The sequence below is a fragment of the Triturus cristatus genome, chromosome 7 (genome assembly GCF_964204655.1).
Source record: "Triturus cristatus chromosome 7, aTriCri1.1, whole genome shotgun sequence".
In the NCBI taxonomy this organism is placed as follows: domain Eukaryota; kingdom Metazoa; phylum Chordata; class Amphibia; order Caudata; family Salamandridae; genus Triturus; species Triturus cristatus.
Genome location: NC_140590.1, coordinates 726830727 through 726853509, shown reverse-complemented (window position 1 = coordinate 726853509; position 22783 = coordinate 726830727). Strand labels below are relative to the sequence as shown.

The following is a 22783-nucleotide window of genomic DNA, read 5'->3' as shown; positions in this document are numbered from 1 at the left end:
GGCTTCGGTTGGATACTTAGGCTGGCTTCTAACGTACCAGCTTTCCTGTTGTACCCACATCATCCACCTAATTGTCCAGTTCAGGTGTTCCCTGGGTTGGTGTTCTGATCTGGATATTTTGGTAGCATTGTAGTAAAAAGAGGTAGGCTGTGACACCTAGTGCATACTGCCCATTCCATGTTGCCAACACCGCCATTTTCAGGAGGGATAGAGGAGCGTTTTGTCACAGGCCATCTGATTTTTAGACCTTGCTTCAGTGGCATTGTTGCCCAACGTTCATGCATCTACGAATACATTTCAGTCCACAGCACTCGCTTCCTCATGCCCCCTCTTTCCTCGTCTTTCTTCGGCATGTCTTCTCCATATCATCGTGTGGGCCATGCACAATAGCCGGTTCAGGTGTAGATTTTATTTATGATATTACTAAGTGTAAACCCCTCCCTTCATTTGTGGAAGCTCTCACCACAGTGGGCAACAGCTGTCACCTTTGGATGGCCTCTTGTCTGTTACCGCACTATCCTTCAAAGTCACACCTTCGATGCTTCTTTTATTTCGAAGCACTTGCATTTTTAACAAGCATTGGCATAGCCAATAGGTCTCGCCTTTGGGGCCTTATAAGTGTTTAGCCATGTTGCGTGAAATACTGGCTTACTCCTGAAATTCGGGAGAAAGTCTGTAATACTATAAGAGTAAGACCCGTCAGCATGTTTGGTAATCCTGCCCTAAGTTTTTGAGTATATGACTGCATGCACGAGTGTGTTTGCATGCAGTTCTTTGATGGCAGTTCTTGGCTCACTGTGCTAGATTACCAGGGCTTTAAGTGGGCAGGGTCTGGGCACCGGCAGTTTTTTTAAGGGGGCCTCGAAACGGGTCTCTATCGGGCTCCGTTTTGTGCGCTGGTCACAGGTGGTCCGTTTTTTTCTGGACTGCAGTGACAGCAGTCTTCTGTAACTGCAGTCCGGAAAAAAAGTACCAGGGTGCAAAACAGAGCCCGATAGAGACTCGTTTTGAGACAGCAGGCACATCGATGTACCCTGCTCACACTACTCACAAGTGGAAAGTTACGGCATGACATCATGCCAGGTGAAATCGTTGTAGGGGGAAGGGAAATCCTTTAAAGAGTAATTTTCTCTCTGGATTTCCCTTCTCTTTTTGAAACACAATAGCAGCAACATTGTGGTGGTGTCACCAGGGTTTATGTGGAAGCTTTTTCAATATTCTATACAAGCCATAGTTGTTGTTATTTATCTTATGCAACTAACAACCATTGACAAAGCCAATAGTCCTGACTTGTAGGTATGATGTTACTTGTATCATATACCTGGATGCAATGACAGAAACAGCAAAATACAAGTCGGGTGGCACAATATGCTATACACAGATTTTCAACGTACTGTTTTTAAACCACGCCCTCAATTACATTGGCCACGCCCCTATGAGAGACCCCCCCCCCCACAGTTTTTTCATCCCACTTAAAGCCCTGTAGATTACTATTGTAAATTATGAACTGCACAGTAACAAAATGATCTCTGTGACAAAAGCAGTAATCCACAGAGCTATGCACATAAAATACACTGCTGTAATCTGCGTGGTACACATTCTTTGCAACAGTCATATTATCCCTTAAAAATTGATACAAAAAAGGCATAAAACAATTAGCTTATAACCTTGAGAAAATTGAAAGTGCTTAACAAGCACTTTGAATTCATAAGGGGGAAATCACAGCACGGAAAACTAGAATATGTGGCACTGCTGAGAAGTTTCCATTTCAATAGTCTTGTGTTTTAACCTCTCGGGCTACATTTTTTTTGTCTGCAATGCTAAGTACATTTGCAATCTTTATTGAAGAGACCGGCGACTTCTTCATTGGCAAAGAAAAACAAGACTTTTGATCACGGATGAAATAAATCCATATGCATGTTGAAAGAACAAAAGGAGTGATGTGGGTTATTATTTCCATGATACAAGTGAGGGAAATGGATAAAAGATGCTTACAGCTAATAGTTACTCATGCTTTCCTTTTTGTAGTAACGCCTAAAATGAGTTAACTCCCCGTCTTTTCATAACTGTTATGTGATCAGTGAAAAGAAAAATAAATAATGTTTCTTCCCCGCCCCCCCCCCCCGAGCATGACATCTTGCCAAACGTACAAAATATAGCGATCATCATAAGAATGTCTAAAATAAGGATAGCTTTACTTTCTTGACTTTGTAATATGCAAACAATGATTAAATACAGTAATTTCCCATTTGTAAATTATGTGATTTCACCTGATAAAGTGGCTTATGTAGCTCTCCAGCTCCTTTCCCTCCTTCGTTTATCCGTAACTAAATAACTGTCCTTCACTGGGCAAAGAACATGTTTTCAGCCGTGAGAAGCTCTTTCCTAATACCTATAATCTAGTATGACACATATTGCCTAACATTGATGGAAGCATGTAGTGTTCCGTAACCGTCAGGCTCCTCATGCTCCCATAGAATATGTTTACGTCATAGCGTTCTTTTTAGTGGAGCTCGGGTAGAAGCCAATCACGGTAGCTACACAGACGGTTTTTGTACCGCTCATATTATTACCAGTGGAATGTAATTTAGTTTAAAATAATATATAAAATTACCATTAAAAAACCATTCAATGTATTCTTAAATAGCACTAAATAAGGCCTTCACGAGGCACCCTTGACTATAATAGGCTCAAAGACACTAATGCTTTCAGTCAGCGTGCGCACCCCAGACTACCCTGAGGCCACAGTGTCCCTGCCCTCGGAGATGAGGCTGCGGCGCTTTCTCACAGCTGCAGATGCGGCCATGCTACCAGGAAGTCGTGATGTCGTGCATATTAACGAGGATAAAAAGCCTTAGATGAGTTTTTGGAAATCAGCTCCACCTGTCTAAGCGCGCTTACGAGTAATGAAAATCGTTTTGAATTGATGATAAATCACTCCTATTTGTAAATCTGTTTCTCGGCGCCTTTACCTACAGTGATGCTTTGTAAGGTGCTCAGATAGAATTCCAGAAATGTCCACACATCAGTTACTATCGTCATGACATGCCCAACATCTACCCTCCCGTCATTATCGCCCGCTGATATTACCCCACCCCTGCTGCGGTGATCGGCTTCACAAAACAACTCACAACTAGCAAAGCTTTAACACCAATAGAACCACCTGCCTCGCGGTGCTTGCCGCCTCGCTCGCTGTGCCACGATCAACCATCTGTAGTCTCAGAGATCATTGAAACCCTCTCCAGCCTGAGGCCAGGAGCATAAACTGCTCAACTGCCACCTTGCCCCGATGAACCCCGTGCCCTCTCCCTGTCACACCAACACAACTGTGGATTCGCTGGTGTTCCCTCTCTTTGGGAAGAGTGCTCAGGTAAACTCCCAGATCTCCTTTTCTAAACTAACATTTCCTCATTAAAGAACAGTGCTGATCTCCTACCCCCAGGTTCACCAGGCTCTGTGCGTTCAAACTGTTTGCCAAGCCCAGGACTGTGTACCCCGTCCGCAAGGATCCAAGTCACCCTTCCATAGGTACGGTTTCTACAACCTGCTCCCCTCCCATTCTCACCAGAGCTCCACGAGCGGTACTCGGGTTCTCCACCATGGCAGGGCTTTATCGGCTGAACTCTGTTTGTAGCTCCAACCTCCCAAGTCTGCTTCAACCTCAATGTCAGCCCCAGGAACACCTAGGCCCCGCCTGAGCACACGCCCTGGGTGTAGTGATGTCAGTGCCGTAGTAGACCAGACGAGGAAAAAACAAGCATTTGCAATGCAATAGGACTCGCATTTACGCAAGACCTATTGCATTGGAAATGAGAGTGTGGGCGGGCAAGAAGGCATGAACCGGAGTGCGGGGCGGTGCGTGAGGGGGGCTAGAAGTCATGAACTGCAGGAAGTGGGGGGAGGCACGGGAAGAAAATAGTGTTCGACATAAAGGGACCAGTAACCATAGAAGGATTCAAATGACGACATGGCCATCATGAGGAGGGACTAACAAGCCTAAAACCAATCGGATGGCAGCATTTAGGACCTAAGCCAATGAAAAAGATGGGCGGAGAGTGGATGGAGCTTCCACAGAGCTTCCACGCCATACTGAATACTGCATGCCTCGCAAAGCGAGCAGCGCATGTGCGCTGCCGCTATAGGTTCGACCTAAAATTGTGCACTTCATCAGGAATGCATTTCAGGTCGATCTTGAGAGCCATTTAAAACTGCTTTTGCACAGAACTTCATAGGAGTGCATAATGAGCTCTAATGAACTTTCACAGATGAAATGATACCCCGTCCCGTCATAGTCTCCATACTGTTTCTTATCTAGATGAGATGTTTTATATATGTATAAAGACTTTTTTTCCAAAAATCCATGTGAGTTAAACGCTGCATTCTCTACTTAGTGCACCTCGCAAGTGGGAGACACACAAACCCATGCAGCTCACGTGAGACCTGAGCATTATTCATTAAATTGAAGACTTCATCTTGGCGCTCAGTCTGAAAGCTCTGGCGTTTATGTTTGTAGCCTTTGTTAACATTATTATTTAAATCAAAAAACAACAAACAACAAATGCGGTGCATTAGCTAAAATATATAGTGGCAGTAGAGGCACATAATAGAAGATGCGCAGCCTTGAGGTGCACAGAAAAGATAGCATTCGTTTATTCTGACCTGAAGAAAATGAGCCATGTTAAACTAATATGAGATGCAAATAAGGAGTGAGGATTCTTGCTATATATGTGGCTTACAATTTTCCTTCATGGAATATTCAGTGACGTTCTTAAACACTGTGATATTTCTGCCTTTATATGGGGTCCCAGAGCATTCCTTCCTGTGAAGGGACTCCTTTAATCATATTGGATTTCCAACCAAATTTCCAATAATCCAGTCGCAATCTCTAAATTTACCACTAGATGGCCACAAAGCCATCTGTTTAAACCTGCAAACTGTTAACTTTCCCGAAAGACTGCAACCATTACTCAGTGTTAAAACAAGGTTGGGAGACAAGTAATTGTAAACCGCTGTAAAAAAATCACTTTAATTCCCTCTTGAAATCTCCCCTCAAATGATTTAATAAATCAGAGCGTTTTGCTGTTTGTTTATTACCTTGGTGGTGATATCTAAATAAGAACATTCTGGAGACAATGTTTGTTCCAAAAACAATTTTCTCTACAGTCAGCAAACTGTTTGGTCTCCCCCCTTTTTCGGCCCCTATCTCTCCGCTGAATGTTGGTGTCCCACAGGGATCTATCCTGAGCCCCACCACGTTCAATATGTTAATGGCACCCATGGCGCTTTTGGCGGAATAATACGGCGCTAAAGTGATACCTGACACCGACGATACGCAGCTATTGTTTATCTGCGAAAAGGATATGGCCCTGAATGGGACCGAGATAAACATCTGCCTGTCTAAGGTGTTCGCCTGGTTTAAACAGAACCAATTGTTGTGCAATTCTGAAAAGTCAGAAATTATTTTTTTTGGACACTACCCGGGTGAGGAATGGTGCAATTGGTGGCCACAAAATACGTCTCCCCCTGCTAATTTAGCTACCACCGTAAAAGACCTTGGGGGTGAAATTGGACGCAGACATGTCCATGAAGTCTCAGGTCCAAGCAGTGGCCGGCACATGCTTTGGCCTACTGAAAATGTTGATGAACTTCCTTCCACTACTCCCAGTTCCTCATAGGAAAACAGTGGTCCAAGCATTGATTGTTTCCCGCCTCGATTATGTGAACGTCCTGTACTTAGGCCTCCCTGACTATCTTCTTGGCTGATTACAGGTGGTGCAAAACGCCGCTGCAAGAGCCATACTTATGGTAGGCTTCAGGACACACATGACCCCTCATTTGAAGTCCCTACACTGGCTTCCAGCGCGTAAGAGGACACATTTTAAAGCCCTGGTATTGGCCTACAAGGCCTTCCACAAAATGGGGGCCTCATACTTGAGGTACAGAATACAGCACTATGCTCCATCTAGAATTTTGAGGTCTTCCACCCAGCAGCTCTCGACTGTTCCGGGCTTCTCTTGTTCCCATCTGGGTGGACGTTCCTTTCAGGTGGTAGCCTCTCAGCCCTGGAACAGCCTGCCGCCATCTTTGCGATAGGCTCAGGATCTTCTCAGCTTTAGGCGAGGTTTAAAAACCTGGCTTTTCTCACAATAAAGCAGCTGATATATGTGTGACGGTATTGTTCTGTCACTGGTTTCATTTTCTCAGCGCCGGGACACTCCAGGGAGTAGCCGTGCGCTTTATAAGTGCCCAGTAACATTAACATTACGGATATTTCAACAATGAGATAGGCAGAAGGCATGAACCATTTGGCTAGTTAAGGAAACTGGTTACAAAATGAGAAGAATTGTCATGCTCATATGAGGGAGCTGAGGGTTGGCCCACCGAGCGCTCTTGCCTATTTTCTGCTCAAAAACATTGTACACAGTATTGGCGCCAAGAAAAAAAAGCTCCAGGTACTTTCAGAAACATGAAGTAAGGTGATGTAGGACCCTCTTAAGGCAAAGTCAAGAGAGCCAGCAGTCACACCTCTCCTAGGATATATGTATCATATCCCCCAGTGTGTGACAATGTTAAAATAGAAGCTTGCACATGTTTTTTTCAGAAAAATTGGAGTTTTGATCAACTGGTCCGTTTTTCCATCAAAAATAAATTGCTGTTGAGGGATAACAAGGATGATGCTGAAAAACGGGTAGGTTAACTCCCAGTGTTCCATCATCTATCCACTGGCTCTGCTATCGGGATTTCCTAGCCTTGTGCAAACCTTGCCTTCCCCATCACAATCTGCCAGCGCTGCGCCTGATTGCATGGCTCGGCAGTACATGCTGTACAGACACAACATCCAATCTGTATGAACCCTCTGTTTTAGGCCAACAGACTTGCAGAATGATTTTCCGATGCATGTAAATGGTAACATTTCTGTCTGTGTCTGAAACAGAATAGTGATCCCAGAGCACTCGAATAAGAGATGGCACTAGCCAGACCTGATTTACAATCCTTTAGGTCTTTCAACCAATCCCTTGCCAACAGGATAGTTCTTCAAGCCCTTTTACATTTGCATCAGGATTGAGGCAGCTCCCTGCTCCATTGATTCCTGAACGCCCCACTATGCCCCCGAGGGACATCTTACATGTTCAAGCACATCAGGCGCACCATGATGGAACTCCACTGCTGTCCCTTGCCGCCCACACCATCTTCACAGCCAGCTGCATCTTAGATAAACCCACCATGACCTGCAACCCCCGCCGCCTATCTGGCTTGCAAGCTCACCTTCCGCTGTGGTTCTGTGTACATACCTGGATATATGCATGCATGGGTAGAGTGATGCATCGCTTTAATAATGGCTTGATTTTATACAGCGATCCATACTGCACTTCTTCGGTTTCTAACTACTATATGTGACCGATATTACCATTACCCAGTTTATGGTCCTCAATCTATTGAGAAGGAAGGAAGGCTAACTCTTACTAGCTGGGATTCAGATGGTGACTTCCGATGATTGCATTTGTCAGTGGGGAGTGTTCATCTGACTGAGTCATCCCGCAGCCCCATGTTATCAGAAGGGATCCAGTCTTCCTTCTCGCAAGGCATGAAGGCCATTCACTGAGAGTTAAATCATCTACTGCTGCTGTTCTAAAAAAACACTAGGCACTTTAGAGTGACGCCTCTATCTATGTAAGTGATTACCTTTTCCCGACTCGAATGTCTAGAGTAATTCCAGAGCAGTCAGTTTGTGGGTCAGGCCTTTCAGTAGAATTTGTTTGCTTAATAGATTTTTTCTCCCTCTTTTGCCACATCCATGTCGCCTGCCTTATTGTGGGATGGGCGTGCTGTTCTAGTCTAGTTTCCATCTGAATGAGTGAAATGTTGTCCATCATCGATATCTTTGCTCAATTCATAAACGTTAGTCCTTCCTCCATTCCCTTGGTGACCTTGAGAGGAGATGAAGAGATAGAGACCGAGTTGCACTCCTAGTTAGCTCTGTACATGAACAGAGGCTGTCTCTCACTCGACAGCACTGGGGGAATCTGGAAAAGCCTGAATGCCTTAAAGTGTCCGAGACCTGTTTCTCTGCCTAAGGATGCCAGCCTGTCTGTTTAGTTTAGTTTTCTTTTAGAGCAGGAGTTTTTGGGAAGAGAGAAATATAAAAAATAACACAAATACTAGAGGTAAAAGTCATTGCCTCATTATGACTGCGAATAAGCCAATGACTAATCCTAGGTGTAAAAACAAAAGGAGCATATACAGTGGGCGAGGAAACCGACCCTGCTGGATAGCGCTGAAATACTAAACTAAACTATACGCTAACTTTTCCTCTTGCTGAAAACGTGAGATCACATCCGACCACCATTCACCAAAGCTAAGCAGTTCATTATCATCTCAAGAACGGATGATAACCAGCATAGCAGTCATCTTAGCAAAAAATAAAGTACTTTTCTTTCTGATGGATACATCTGCCAGTGGATTCCTCACCTTGTGAATATCCCCTGCGCCAGCAACATTCGGAAACTTTTGTAGCAGTCCACGCCGAAGAGGTCAAAGACGACGTCACAGAGACACGGCTCCACTCGCAACTCCGCTGACGTCACCGGCTCCATAAGAAGACCTCGTCGGCGTGATGACGTCAGTTCCCTTTTTTTCGCGCTGTCGACGCCAACGGATTTCGGGAATCGCTGTTGGTAGCTTCACTGTTATTTTGTGTTTTTCTGGGTTTTCTCTGTTTCTCTTTCAAGAAAGATGTCGACAAGGAAGTCGGGCTTCAAGCCTTGTCGTGAGTGCGGCAAACACATGTCGATCACGGATCCACATGACGACTGTGTGTGGTGCTTGTCATCTGACCACGATGTGGATGGTTGTTCTTGCTGCCGCAAGATGAGCTCAAAGGCTCTCAAAGAAAGGGAGGCGAAGCTCTTCATCGCAAGGATGAAAAAGGAGAAGAGAGGAAGAAGGAAGTCGAGGATGAGGTCGAGGTCACGGTCGAGGTTGGCGTTGAAGTCGACTTCGGGGCATGCTTCACGATCCAAGAAGCACAAGAAGAAGAGGAGGCACTCTTCTCGACACCACTCGGACAAGAGTTCGGCGTCTAAGTCGCCAACACGACGCCGAAAGGACTCTGTGTCTCCTTCACCCGTTCCGGTTTCGCTTCCTGGTCCTTCTTCTCCAGAGGCTTCTCCGGCTCCGGCTTCTTCTCCTCCGGCTCCGGCTCCATCTCCGACGCCGGTTCCATCTCCGGCTCCGGATTCATCTCCGGCTCCGTCTCCGGCCCCGGTTGAGGAACTTCAAGTCCCGGGTGAGCCTGCGACGCCGCTTATTCCACCGTCGGCGCCGGTTGGCCCGAGTCCGGTGATGCCTGACCAGTACCCTGCGTTCCCTGGACCAGGTCAGGACCCCTCACATTATTTAAATGCTATGTACGGGGTGTTCGCGAGAGCCATGTACACCACTGGTGCACCTGCGGGTCCGATGGGTCCAATGGCATTTAATTTGGGGGTGCCGCAAGTCTATCCGCAGGCCCCTTTCATGATGTTTTTTCCGGCGACGCCGTCTTGGCATCTACCGGCGCCGAGGACGTCGACACCGCTTCCTTCTTCACCGGCGCCGGCTCGACCTCATTCGACACCGGCTGCTCCTGCAGATCCACGTTCAACACCAGCGCCGTCATATTTGAACACGGCGCCGTCGACACCGCTTGTATGGATTCGGTCCAGAAGGGAGGCTCAGAGAGTGGTTGATGAGCGGAGGTACCTTCTGGGGGAAGCAGAAGAAGGAGAGCTGGTGGAGTCTGATGAGGTGTTTGAGGACCTTAAAGAAGCTAGTCGACCTTCCGATGAACCCTCCAAGGATGTGGCTCCGTATCATGCAGTCATCAGGAAGGCTGCGGAACTGCTTGATCTTCAGTTGCCAACTACAGAGTTCAAATCAAACATTTTGACTGAAGTGTTGCATTCTCCTACTGCAGTTTCGGAACCGTTGTTGCCTTTTAATGAGGCCATTATTGACCCTGTGTTGGAGGTGTGGCGTAAGCCTTTTTCTACTCCAGCAGTCTCTAAGACGGTTGCTAGGAGGTATAGGGCAGCTCCAGGGGACCCTGATTTCTTGACATCGTATCCATCGCCTGAGAGCCTGGTGATTCAGGCGGCTTGTTCAGGGAAATCCAAGGGTGCTTTTCCTCAAGTTCCGGGGGACAGAGAGGCTAAAAGGCTGGACCAGTCGGCCAAAAAGGTCTTTTTATCGGCCAGCATGGCTCTAAAGTCAACGAATGCCACTTGCCTTTTGGGACGCTATGTACATGCGCTCATGGATTCTGCTAAGAAGCTGGCGCCAAAACTATCTGAGGAGGATAGGGTTGGTTTTAATGAAATCTTGACTGATGCCCTTGCAGCAGCACGCCAGGTGATCCAAAGTGGGCTGGATACGGCGGATTCAGTGGCAAGGGTCATGGGATCTTCTGTTGCCACCAGGAGGAGTGCGTGGCTGAAGTCTTCGGAGTTTTCCCAGGATGTACAATCGACTCTGTTGGACTTGCCATTTGATGTATCTGGTTTGTTTGGAAAGAAGGCAGATGCTGCTCTTGAACGTTTTAAGGAGAGCAAGGCAACGGCTAAGTCTCTGGGCCTTCAGTCCCAGTCAAGGGGGTCTTTTAAAAGGTACAGAGGGTTCGGAAGGGCATCCTTTCGTTCCTACAGGCAGACCCAGCAGCAGTAGCAGCAGCAGCAGCAGCAGCAGCAAGGCTCTTTGTCTAGAGGATATAGAGGTAGAATCAGGGGTCGCTCACGTGACCGTCAGCTCTCCTCCTCTTCCTCTTCCGCCCCTCCGACCACCGCAAAGCAGCCCTAGATCCGCCATTCTGGATCATGTTGGTCCTGTGGGGGGCCGGCTTACCCATTTTCTACAAGATTGGGAATCTGTAACTACAGATCTTTGGGTTCTAGATCTTGTAGAAAATGGGTACGCCCTTCCCTTTCGGGAATTTCCTCCAAATTACCCTCCTTGTCAAGGGGCTTGCTCCGAGAACCACCGTCTTCTCCTACAGGAGGAAGTCCTGAAGTTACTACAGAAAGGTGCAGTAGAGGTGGTTCCGGAGCAGGAGAGGGGTCAGGGATGCTACTCCCGGTATTTCCTGATCCCGAAAAAGGATGGCAGATTGCGTCCGATATTGGACCTCAGGATCTTGAATCTTTATCTGAAGACAGAGAAGTTCAAGATGCTCACCCTTGCTCAGGTTCTTCAAGCGCTGAATCAGGAGGACTGGATGGTGTCTATCGACTTGCAGGATGCGTATTTTCACATCCCCATCCTGAAGTCGCACAGGAAGTATCTCTGGTTTACGGTAGGGTCGCAACATTATCAGTTTGCGGTCCTTCCGTTTGGTCTTACTACTGCACCCCGAGTCTTCACGAAGGTGATGGCAGTGGTGGCAGCCCATCTCAGAAGGTCGGGGGTCTCCGTGTTCCCCTATCTGGACGACTGGCTGATCAAGGCGGAGTCGCCAGAGAAGGTGCTGCATCATCTGCAGGATACAACTCAGCTGTTGTTCAAATTGGGTTTTTCGATAAATGTGCCCAAATCTCACCTGGTGCCCTCTCAGCGCAACCTGTTCATAGGTGCGGTACTGGACACGACTGTGTGTCGAGCATTCCCCCCGCCTCAAAGGATTATCGACATACAGGAAATGATTCCTTTATTTTGCAACGGAGCGGTTGTTCCAGTCCTGAAGGTCCTTCGCCTGCTCGGTCTGTTTGCTTCCTGCATTCTGTTGGTCAACCATGCACGCTGGCACATGAGGGCACTCCAGTGGTGCCTCCGCAAGCAGTGGTATCAGCACAAAGGAGATCTCAGGGAGTCTGTAAGGATCTCCAGAGAAGCTGCAGAGGATCTGTCATGGTGGAGCGTGGAGGGCAATCTGTCTCAAGGAAAGCCCTTCCATCTACCTCCATCAGTGGCCACAGTGATAACGGACGCGTCCACTTTAGGGTGGGGTGCACATCTGGGGGATCTGGAGATCAAGGGTCTTTGGTCTCCAGAGGAAAGGTTGCTTCACATCAATCTTCTGGAATTGCTGGCGATTCGTTTAGCACTCAAGGCTTTCCTCCCTTCCCTTCGCGGTCAGTCTGTTCAAGTCCTGACGGACAATACTACAGCGATGTGGTATGTCAACAAGCAGGGAGGAGTGCGGTCTCTTTGTCTCTGCAGAGAGGCCCTGTGTCTATGGTCCTGGGCTCAGGACCATCAGATTTGTCTGATGGCAAATCATCTGGCCGGAGTTCTGAACGTGCGTGCAGACAGTCTCAGTCGGCAGTTCTCCGCTGACCACGAGTGGAGGCTCCCTCCGGAGGTGGTTCGTCACGTCTTACGGATGTGGGGGACTCCTCGGGTGGACCTGTTTGCCACCCGCAAGAATGCTCACTGCCCGTCATTCTGCAGTCTCCAGTATCCGATGCAGGGAGCGTTGGGGGACGCGTTTCAGTTGAGTTGGGGCTCACGACTCCTTTACGCGTTTCCTCCCATACCCTTGATTCCTCGGGTTCTGAGGAAGGTTCGCCAAGAACGGGCCCAAGTCATATTGATCGCCCCAGACTGGCCAAGAAGGGTGTGGTATTCAGATCTTCTCCACCTCTCCTCGTGCCCTCCGCTCCGTCTCCCTCTGAGGGCAGACCTCCTCTCGCAATCGGAGGGGCAGGTTCTACACCCCCACCTCCAGAGCTTACACCTTCATGCCTGGAGATTGAACGGGGCAACCTGAACTCTTTTTCTCTCCCACCTGATGTGGTAGATGTAATTGTGTCTGCCAGACGTCATTCCACCAAATCTATCTATTCCTATAGGTGGTCTAAATTTGTTCTCTGGTGTGGAGAGAAGTCAATTGATCCTTTGGAGGCTCGTTTGTCTGACATTCTGCAGTTTGCCCTTTCTCTTGCTCCGCAAGGCTTTGCTGTGGCTACTGTAAAAGGATACTTATCGGCTTTGTCGGCTTTCCTTTGCTTGCCGGATCAGCCGTCATTATTCAAATCACCTATTGTTCTTCGTTTTCTTAAGGGCCTCACAAACCGGTTTCCTCCTACTCCCTTTATTGTGCCTTAGTGGGACTTAAACCTTGTCTTGACTTATCTTATGGGTTCTCCCTTCGAGCCCTTACACAAGTGTCCCTTGAGATTGTTGTCTTTTAAGACGGTTTTTCTCATTGCAATCACCTCGGCAAGGAAGGGTAAGTGAGCTTCAAGCTCTAAGTTCAAAACCCCCGTTCTTGACCATTCATGCTGAAAGAATGGTACTCAGGACCAGGGCTGCATTTCTGCCTAAGGTGGTAACTCCCTTCCATCTGGGGCAGTCCATTACCCTTCCTACCTTCTATCCTCTCCCTTACCCTTCCAAGGAGGAGAAGAGACTTCACCGCTTGGACCCTAAGAGGGCGGTGAGCTTCTATCTGGACAGGACTAAGGACTTCAGAGTTGATGACCAGCTCTTCGTGGGCTTTGTTGGCTGCAGGAAAGGTCGAGTGGTGCACAAGCGCACCCTTTCCAGATGAATTGTCTTGTGCATCAAGATATGCTACTCCCTGGCTGGTAAGGAACCTCCAGAGTGTTTAAGGGCTCATTCCACTAGAGCAAAGTCTTCCACTTCTGCTTTGTCTAGGGGTATTCCTGTGGAGGACATTTGTAGGGCGGCAACTTGGGCCTCCCTCCACACCTTCGCAAAACATTATTGCTTGGACACCGAGGTGAGGAGGGACGGACATTTTGCTTGTTCCGTCCTTCAGGACTTTCTGGTATAGAAGGGTGGACACCCTACTCCGGGAGTGGGACTGCTGTGGGAATCTATTCACAAGGTGAGGAATGCACTGGCAGATGTATCCATCAGAAGAACAAGTTACTTACCTTTGGTAACGTTTTTTCTGGTGGATACAGTATCTGCCTGTGGATTCCTCACTGACCCACCCGCCTCCCCGTTGTCCATCCTTCTATACCTGTAATTCTGTTAATGTGTTTTGTTACTGTCAAAGGCATTGTGTTATTTCTTTTGCCTTTCTGCTTATTCTCCACACTGTGTGTGTTGCTTTATATATTATGTACTATGTATACTGTGTATATATTGCTGTCAGTCCGTCCGAGTGCCTCGAAGGTACGGAAAAAAGGGCGGAACTGACGTCATCACGCTGACGAGGTCTTCTTATGGAGCTGGTGACGTCAGCGGAGTCGCGAGCGGAGCCGTGTCTCTGTGACGTCGTCTTTGACCTCTTCTTCGTGGACTGCTACAAAAGTTTCCGAATGTTGCTGGCGCAGGGGATATTCACAAGGTGAGGAATCCACAGGCAGATACTGTATCCACCAGAAAAAGCATTACCGAAGGTAAGTAACTTGTTCTTTTCGCTTCCTTGAGCAAGAAAGTAACAACATGATGAAATAATAGTCGATTCTGAGAGATTAGATCTGAATAGATGTGAGTTATTTCTGTGTGGAGTATTTGAAAAAATGAGTCAAGTCCTCTCATAGTCTGTGGTATGGTTTCGGAAATAACTATTTCTCTTTGCAGAAAGTGTTCAGAGATGGTGCAGAAAGGTGGAGATATTCTAGTATTCAGAATTCAATGAGGAAACAGTTTATGTAAAATTAGAATTACATGTATGTAACCTTTCCTTCTTGCTTACGTTGAACACCTAAACATTTGAAAGAAAGTTTGAATATTGTCTAACTAAACTCCAGAAATGCTAATCTCTGGCAGTCTAGTTATCCTGCTGAATTTAGTCTTGCCATTTCTATTCAGGGGAGGTGTGTTGTACCATACATTTTGTTCCACAATGGACCTAATTTACTTCCATGCCTCCAAGCAGTCATGAAGTGCATCTACCGACCAACTGGCCTCAAATCTGAGTGTTAGCCTCACACATTTAAAAATTCACCTTGATGTGCCGCAATGATGCGCGGACTAGCAGACACGTATACACATTAAGTAGGGAAGCAGGATAGGATAGAACCGAAAGACACCGACAGTGAACAGGGCTAACCAAGGAGTAGGCGTTTTTGACTTGTATCTGTTGCATCTGAGCTTCAAGAAAGGAGTACATCTAGCTGTTTCTTTTTCTGTGATATCCATCGTGCTTTACAAGCACTCTACCAGTAGTGGGTAATTCACCATTTCAAGGGAAGTCCACAGAAGCAGGCCAAGCTGATGCTTCGTTTGGACACTTCGGAATTTCTTTTAGCGCTTTAAATAATGGTTTCCTGCTGTAGCACTAGCAACGTATTTCAAGTGTACAACAATGTGATCATTATCTCACCATTTCATAAAAACATTTTGAATCTCACACTCTTTTGCTGAATGTATATTTTATAGTGTGTTTCTGCACTAATTGTGATGCGCAGATCTAGGAATACCAACGCCATCATGTGTTCCATATTCTGGACGACATTTCTTTACTTCCAGCCCCACTGACTTGTTAATGCGTGCTGGGCAGAATCCTTGCTGGTAAGGGTTTATTAGGTTTTAAGTTGGTAGTTGAGAGTTTGCAGTGCTTCTAAAAATATTACCCTCAAATGTCGGTTCGGTACTGGGTAGAAACTTGCAGGACGATCCATACGAGGCTAGTCTTCGTAAGAGGGAGACAGCCATGGCCTGGTTTAAGTATTACGCACAGCTGCTTCTTCCATAGAGTTGTTTCCAGTGTCCTGAATGCAGGAATCAAGAGGTTGCAAAATGTCGGGTCACTCTGGTGGTGTCTGATTTGACAATTTTATGGACCCATTTTTGTCTTTATCTATTTCTACATCCTGAACTTAGTCATAGTTGTAGCTTCTTTAAGTTCCACAAAAGGCAACACCCTGGGGTTTACAGAGTTATCGTTTTGTAGTCTAATGTCTGTTATTTTTTGTTAAATTAATTTGATAATTTAGAAGCTAAATCATCAAAACGTCAAGTCTGATATTGCATTCTCTGTCATCTGTACGACTGCAAAATGTTTAGCAATACAGATTTAATATCTACATGAAGTAAACATTGCAACACAAAAATAGCCTTATTCAGGGCCTCTGTGCCGTATCCTTTATCAGTCCATTTTGTGTTTTTTTTTCTAGGGGTAGGTCTCTGCACAATCTGAGCTCGTGCAGGGGCTAGACAGGGATTCTTAGTACTCCCATCTCTCTTGCTCAAATTGTGAGTAAAATAACCTTGTATTCTGATAACTAGCACACAACGCATATCTTTGCATCTTATTTCGGATTACAGAAACCATGAATGATTGCTCTTTTATAGTCTCTGATAAACAGAAACCAAAAGACAACAACAAACCATCTAAGACTGGAATGCATTCAAAGTCTGTGTCTTGAATTGTTGCTTTGCATCCATAAATAAACAACCATGTCTGAAAACGAAAAACCTGCACTATTGTGTTCTTGTGTCAGGAAAGTAACCTCTCTATTTCATCCAGCTTGCCCACAGGCACATTTTACCTTGTTTATATTGCTACATTTACCAACAATTTTAGTAGCCCTCAGCGGGAAGTTGCCTCTTCTTGGGTATTAGCAAATCAGAATTTGGCAACACAGTGTGAAGGATTACCCAGAACACTTCTCGCTACAGTTATTTGCTAACAAATTCCTTCTTTTGTCGCTTGTCTAAGGCTTGAAATGGGGGGCTGTCTTCCAGCAACAGAACTTTGGCTGCATCTGTCTAATGGGTCTCTAACTTTATCCTGTGACAGCTATCTGTGCTCTTTCTGGCCTAAACTTAAAGGGTGATGTGTGGCCCAAACTGAACACAGCACATTACCCAAAAGACTTCATCCCTGCTGTTAAACATGGCTGTGGCAACATCATTTTATGGGGATATTTCTCATCGGCAGGAACTGGGACGCTTGTCAGATAAAAGAGCATACAAATGAGCCAGTTACTGAAGCGCTCTTGTGGAGTACCTGTTGCATTCTGTGAGAAAAGTTAAAATGGGACCTTTCAGCACTAAAAAGGCCCTAATCGCAAAGTGAAAGCTACTTTAGAGCGGCTAGATACCAAAAAACCTAATCAGAGCCTGAATATGTATGGCAGTACTTGAAGTTTGTTGCATGTTAATGACTGTGGAAGTTACTTCCAGCAAATATTGACTCAATGGGTGAAGACTTAGCGAATTGTGATATTTCAACTTTGTATCATTAGTATATGTTGTTTTCATAATAAATGCAGAGTTGGAATAGAAACTTGGAAACAGTCCTAATTTAAATTGCTGAAAGTCTGAGACACTAGCACAACAAAATGTAAAAAATGTTGCAGGGTGTGCACTTCCCTGAGCATTTCCTGGAGAGACCTTGATATGCTGTTGTTTTTGCTGCTTGACTACATTATGATACACAGGCTAACACAACATAGAAATAAATGTTTATTAGATGAACAGTTATGTTTAAAGTGAAGTTCTCTCAAGAGACATTTAGAAACCCTGACTGCTAAATAGCTAACAAGTAGACAGCGTCGGAAAGCTCTGCTACAGTATGGAGTCTTCCCTTGACCTGTAAACACAATGCGGTCCACCAAGAGACACACTTTGAAGAATACTAAACGTGTTCAAGAAGGCACTTTTGAGAATGACCTCTGCCAGTCCAAACCTAGTCATTGCTGGAAGATCCAGCAATAGAGCAATTCCTTTACAGCAAGAGATTTTCTTAGCCTGAGGCCTCTATGTCTCAGTCCAGAGGCTGGAAGGTTGTGATGATGCATGTGACAAATAATTCTTCTTTATCTGTGTTATAGCCCCTGATGACGAGATTTCAGTCCGCCCTGAAGAGCTACCTTATTAAGCGAATGGAGACTGTGAACCTGCAGCTGCGCGAATTGGTACGTATTAGTTGTGTTTCTACGGTGTCATTGGTGTGCATGATGGTTTGCAGCCTCAAATAGACTTAGCCATAGGAGTGAAGCAGTGTCATTGTAACAAGGGATGAGGCTGGTCCAACGTCACTGCAGCACCAGCGTAGCAAAGCAAGTGATCCAGTGTCCCAGCAGCATTGGCATAACAACACATGTGGTCCACTGTCACGGTAGTATAGACAGAGCCATGCATTTGGTCCGGCATCACTGCAGTAGTGACTCAGCAATGTCTGTGAACCAGTGTTGTACTGTGGTGTTTTATTCTTCAACTAGGTGTATGCTATATAGATATAATCACTGACATACATACTCGCAAGTGTCTTTGCAGCAGACGTAGACGAGCATTTGAACCAGTTTCATTGCAGCATTTGCACAGCAATGCATATGATCCAGTGCAGCTTCAACACAGACACAGGCATGCATGTGATCCACTGCCACAGCAGCACTGGCCCAGCGGTGAATGTAAATCAGCTTATCTGCATTAGAGAGACCGCTCTGCATGTGATCCACAGCCACAACAGCAGTGGCCCAGCGGTGCATTTCAAATCAGCTTATCTGCATTAGAGAGACCGCTGTGCATGTGATCCGCTGCCACAGTAGCACTGCATGTAAATCAGCTTATCTGCATTAGAGAGACCGCTGTGCATGTGATCCGCTGCCACACCAGCACTGGCCCAGTGGTGCATTTTAAATCAACTTATCTGCATTAGAGAGACTGCTGTGCATGTGTTCAGCGGCCACAGCCGCACTTGCCCAGTGAGGCATGTAAATCAGCTTATCTGCATTGGAGAGACCGCTCTGCACAGCCGCGGCCGCTGCAGGTAAGAGCGGTGGGGCCAGGTGAGGGGGATTTCGAGAGACGAACACGAGGGACAATTAAATAAATAATTATTTTTCCCTTGTAGTCTTCTCTTGAAATCACCCCTCACCTGGCCCCACCGCTCTTACCTGCAGCGGCTGTGGATGGCTGTGCATGCGATCCGTTGCCACAGCAGCACTGGCCCAGCAGTTCTTTTTAAATCAGCTTATCTGCATTGGAGAGACCGCTGTGCATGTGATCCGCTGCCACAGCAGCACTGCCCCTGTGGTGCATGTAAATCAGCGTATCTGCATTGGAGAGACCGCTGTGCATGTGATCCGCTGTCACGGCAGTACTGGCCCAGCAGTGCATGGCTTATCTGCATTAGAGAGACCGCTGAGCATGTGATCCGCTGCCACAGCAGCACTGGCCCAGCGGCGTATGTAAATCAGCTTATCTGCATTAGAGATACCGCTGTGCATGTGATCCGCTGCCACAGCAGCACTGGCCCAGCTGTGTATGTAAATCAGTGTATCTGCATAAGAGATACCGCTGTGCATGTGATCCGCTGCCACGGCAGCACTGCCCTAGCGGTGCATTTTACATCAGCTTATTTGAATAGGAGAGACTGCTGAGCATGTGATCCGCTGCCACAGCAGCACTGGCCCAGAGGTGTATGTAAATCAGCTTATCTGCATTAGAGGGACCACTGTGCATGTGATCCGCTGCCACAGCAGCACTGGCCCGGTGGTGCATGTAAATCAGCTTACCTGCATTAGAGAGACCGCTGTGCATGTGATCCGCTGTCACGGCAGTATTGGCCCAGCAGTGCATGGCTTATCTGCATTAGAGAGACTGCTGTGCATGCGATTCACTGCCACAGCAGCACTGGCCCAGCAGTGCATGCAAATCAGCATATCTGTATTAGAGAGACCGCTGTGCATGTGATCTGGTGCCACAGAAGCACTGGCCCAGCGGTTCATTTGAAATCAGCTTATCTGCATTAGAGAGACCACTGTGCATGTGATACGCTGCCACAGCAGCACTGGCCCAGTGGTGCATGTAAATCAGCTTATCTGCATTGGAGACACCGCTGAGCATGTGATCTGCTGCCTCACCAGCACTGGCCCAGCTGTGCATGTAAATCAGCTTATCTGCATTAGAGATACCGCTGTGCATGCGATCCGCTGCCACAGCAGCACTGGCCTAGCGGTGCATTTTAAATCAGCGTATCTGCATTAGAGAGACAGCTGAGCATGTGATCCACTGCCACAGCAGCACTGGCCCAGGAGTGTATGTAAATCAGCTTATCTGCATTAGAGAGACCGCTGTGCATGTGATCCGCTGCCACAGCAGCACTGGCCCAACGGTGCATGTAAATCAGCTTATCTGCATTAGAGATACCGCTGTGCATGCGATCCGCTGCCACAGCAGCACTGGCCTAGCGGTGCATTTAAAATCAGCGTATCTGCATTAGAGAGACAGCTGAGCATGTGATCCACTGCCACAGCAGCACTGGCCCAGGAGTGTATGTAAATCAGCTTATCTGCATTAGAGAGACCGCTGTGCATGTGATCCGCTGCCACAGCAGCACTGGCCCAACGGTGCATGTAAATCAGCTTATCTGATTAGAGAGACAGCTGTGCATGCGATCCGCTGAACCAGCAGCACTGGCCCAGCAGTGCATTTTAAATCAGCATATCTGCATTAGAGATACAGCTGTGCATGCGATCCGCTGCCACAGCAGCACTGGCCTAGCGGTGCATTTTAAATCAGCTTATTTGCATTAGAGATACCGCTGAGCATGTGATCCGCTCCCACACCAGCACTGGCCCAGCGGCGTATGTAAATCAGCTTATCTGCATTAGAGATACCGCTGTGCATGTGATCCGCTGCCACGGCAGCACTGGCCTAGCGGTGCATTTTACATCAGCTTATTTGAATAGGAGAGACTGCTGAGCATGTGATCCGCTGCCACAGCAGCACTGGCCCAGAGGTGTATGTAAATCAGCTTATCTGCATTAGAGAGACCACTGTGCATGTGATCCGCTGCCACAGCAGCACTGGCCCAGCGGTGCATGTAAATCAGCTTATCTGCATTGGAGATACCGCTGTGCATGTGATCCGCTGCCACATCAGCACTGGCCCAGCGGTGCATGTAAATCAGCTTATATGCATTAGAGAGACCGCTGTGCATGTGATCCGCTGCCACAGCAGCGGTGCATGTAAATCCGCATATCTGCATTAGAGAGACTGCTGTGCATGTGATCCGCTGCCACAGCAGCACTGGCCCAGCAGTGTATGTAAATCAGCGTATCTGCATAAGAGATACCGCTGTGCATGTGATCCGCTGCCACAGCAGCACTGGCCTAGCGGTGCATTTTAAATCAGCTTATTTGAATAAGAGAGACTGCTGATCATGTGATCTGCTGCCACAGCAGCACTGGCCCAGCGGTGTATGTAAATCAGCTTATCTGCATTGGAGATACCGCTGTGCATGTGATCCGCTGCCACAGCAGTGGTGCATGTAAATCCGCATATCTGCATTAGAGAGACTGCTGTGCATGCGATCCGCTGCCACACCAACACTGGCCAAGCGGTGCATGTAAATCAGCTTATATGCATTAGAGAGACTGCTGTGCATGTGATCCACTGCCACAGCAACACTGGCCCAGCGGTGCATGTAAATCAGCTTATATGCATTAGAGAGACTGCTGTGCATGTGATCCGCTGCCACAGCAACACTGGCCCAGCAGTGCATGTAAATCATCGTATCTGCATCAGAGAGACCGCTGTGCATGTGATCCGCTGCCACAGCAGCACTCGCCCAGCGATGCATGTAAATCAACTTATCTGCATAATAGAGACCGGTGTGCATGTGATCCGCTGCCAAAGCAGCACTGGCTCAGAGGTGCATGTAAATCAGCTTATCTGCATTAGAGAGACCGCTCTGCATGTGATCCACAGCAGCACTGGCCCAGCGGTGCATTTTAAATCAACTTATCTGCATTAGAGAGACTGCTGTGCATGTGTTCAGCTGCCACAGCCGCACTTGCCCAGTGAGGCATGTAAATCAGCTTATCTGCATTGGAGAGACCGCTGTGCACAGCCGTGGCCGCTGCAGGTAAGAGCGTTGGGGCCAGGTGAGGGGGATTTCGAGAGACGAACACGAGGGACAATTAAATAAATAATTATTTTTCCCTTGTAGTCTTCTCTTGAAATCACCCCTCACCTGGCCCCACCGCTCTTACCTGCAGCGGCTGTGGATGGCTGTGCATGCGATCCATTGCCACGGCAGTACTGGCCCAGAGGTGCATGGCTTATCTGCATTAGAGAGACTGCTGTGCATGCGATTCGCTGCCACAGCAGCACTGGCCCAGCAGTGCATTTTAAATCCGCATATCTGCATTAGAGATACAGCTGTGCATGCGATCCGCTGCCACAGCAGCACTGGCCTAGCGGTGCATTTTAAATCAGCTTATTTGCATTAGAGAGACCGCTGAGCATGTGATCCGCTCCCACACCAGCATTGGCCCAGCGGCGTATGTAAATCAGCTTATCTGCATTAGAGATACCGCTGTGCATGTGATCCGCTGCCACGGCAGCACTGGCCTAGCGGTGCATTTTACATCAGCTTATTTGAATAGGAGAGACTGCTGAGCATGTGATCCGCTGCCACAGCAGCACTGGCCCAGAGGTGTATGTAAATCAGCTTATCTGCATTAGAGGGACCCTTGTGCATGTGATCCGCTGCCACAGCAGCACTGGCCCAGAGGTGTATGTAAATCAGCTTATCTGCATTAGAGAGACCCTTGTGCATGTGATCCGCTGCCACAGCAGCACTGGCCCAGCGGTGCATGTAAATCAGCTTATCTGCATTGGAGATACCGCTGTGCATGTGATCCGCTGCCACATCAGCACTGGCCCAGCGGCGCATGTAAATCAGCTTATATGCATTTGAGAGACCGCTGTGCATGTGATCTGCTGCCACAGCAGCGGTGCATGTAAATCCGCATATCTGCATTAGAGAGACTGCTGTGCATGTGATCCGCTGCCACGGCAGCACTGGCCCAGCGGTGTATGTAAATCAGCGTATCTGCATAAGAGATACCGCTGTGCATGTGATCCGCTGCCACAGCAG

At 47.4% G+C, this 22783-nt stretch overlaps 1 protein-coding gene across 1 annotated transcript in view; it reads left to right on the top strand.

The window, feature by feature from the left end:
* CCDC40 (coiled-coil domain 40 molecular ruler complex subunit) overlaps positions 1-22783 on the top strand; it is a 708731-nt gene that overhangs the window by 86319 nt on the left and 599629 nt on the right. Inside the window, exon 7 of the mRNA XM_085617438.1 lies at positions 17727-17810. Coding sequence (XP_085473564.1) covers positions 17727-17810 — 84 coding nt within the window. The remainder of the gene's footprint in view (positions 1-17726; positions 17811-22783) is intronic.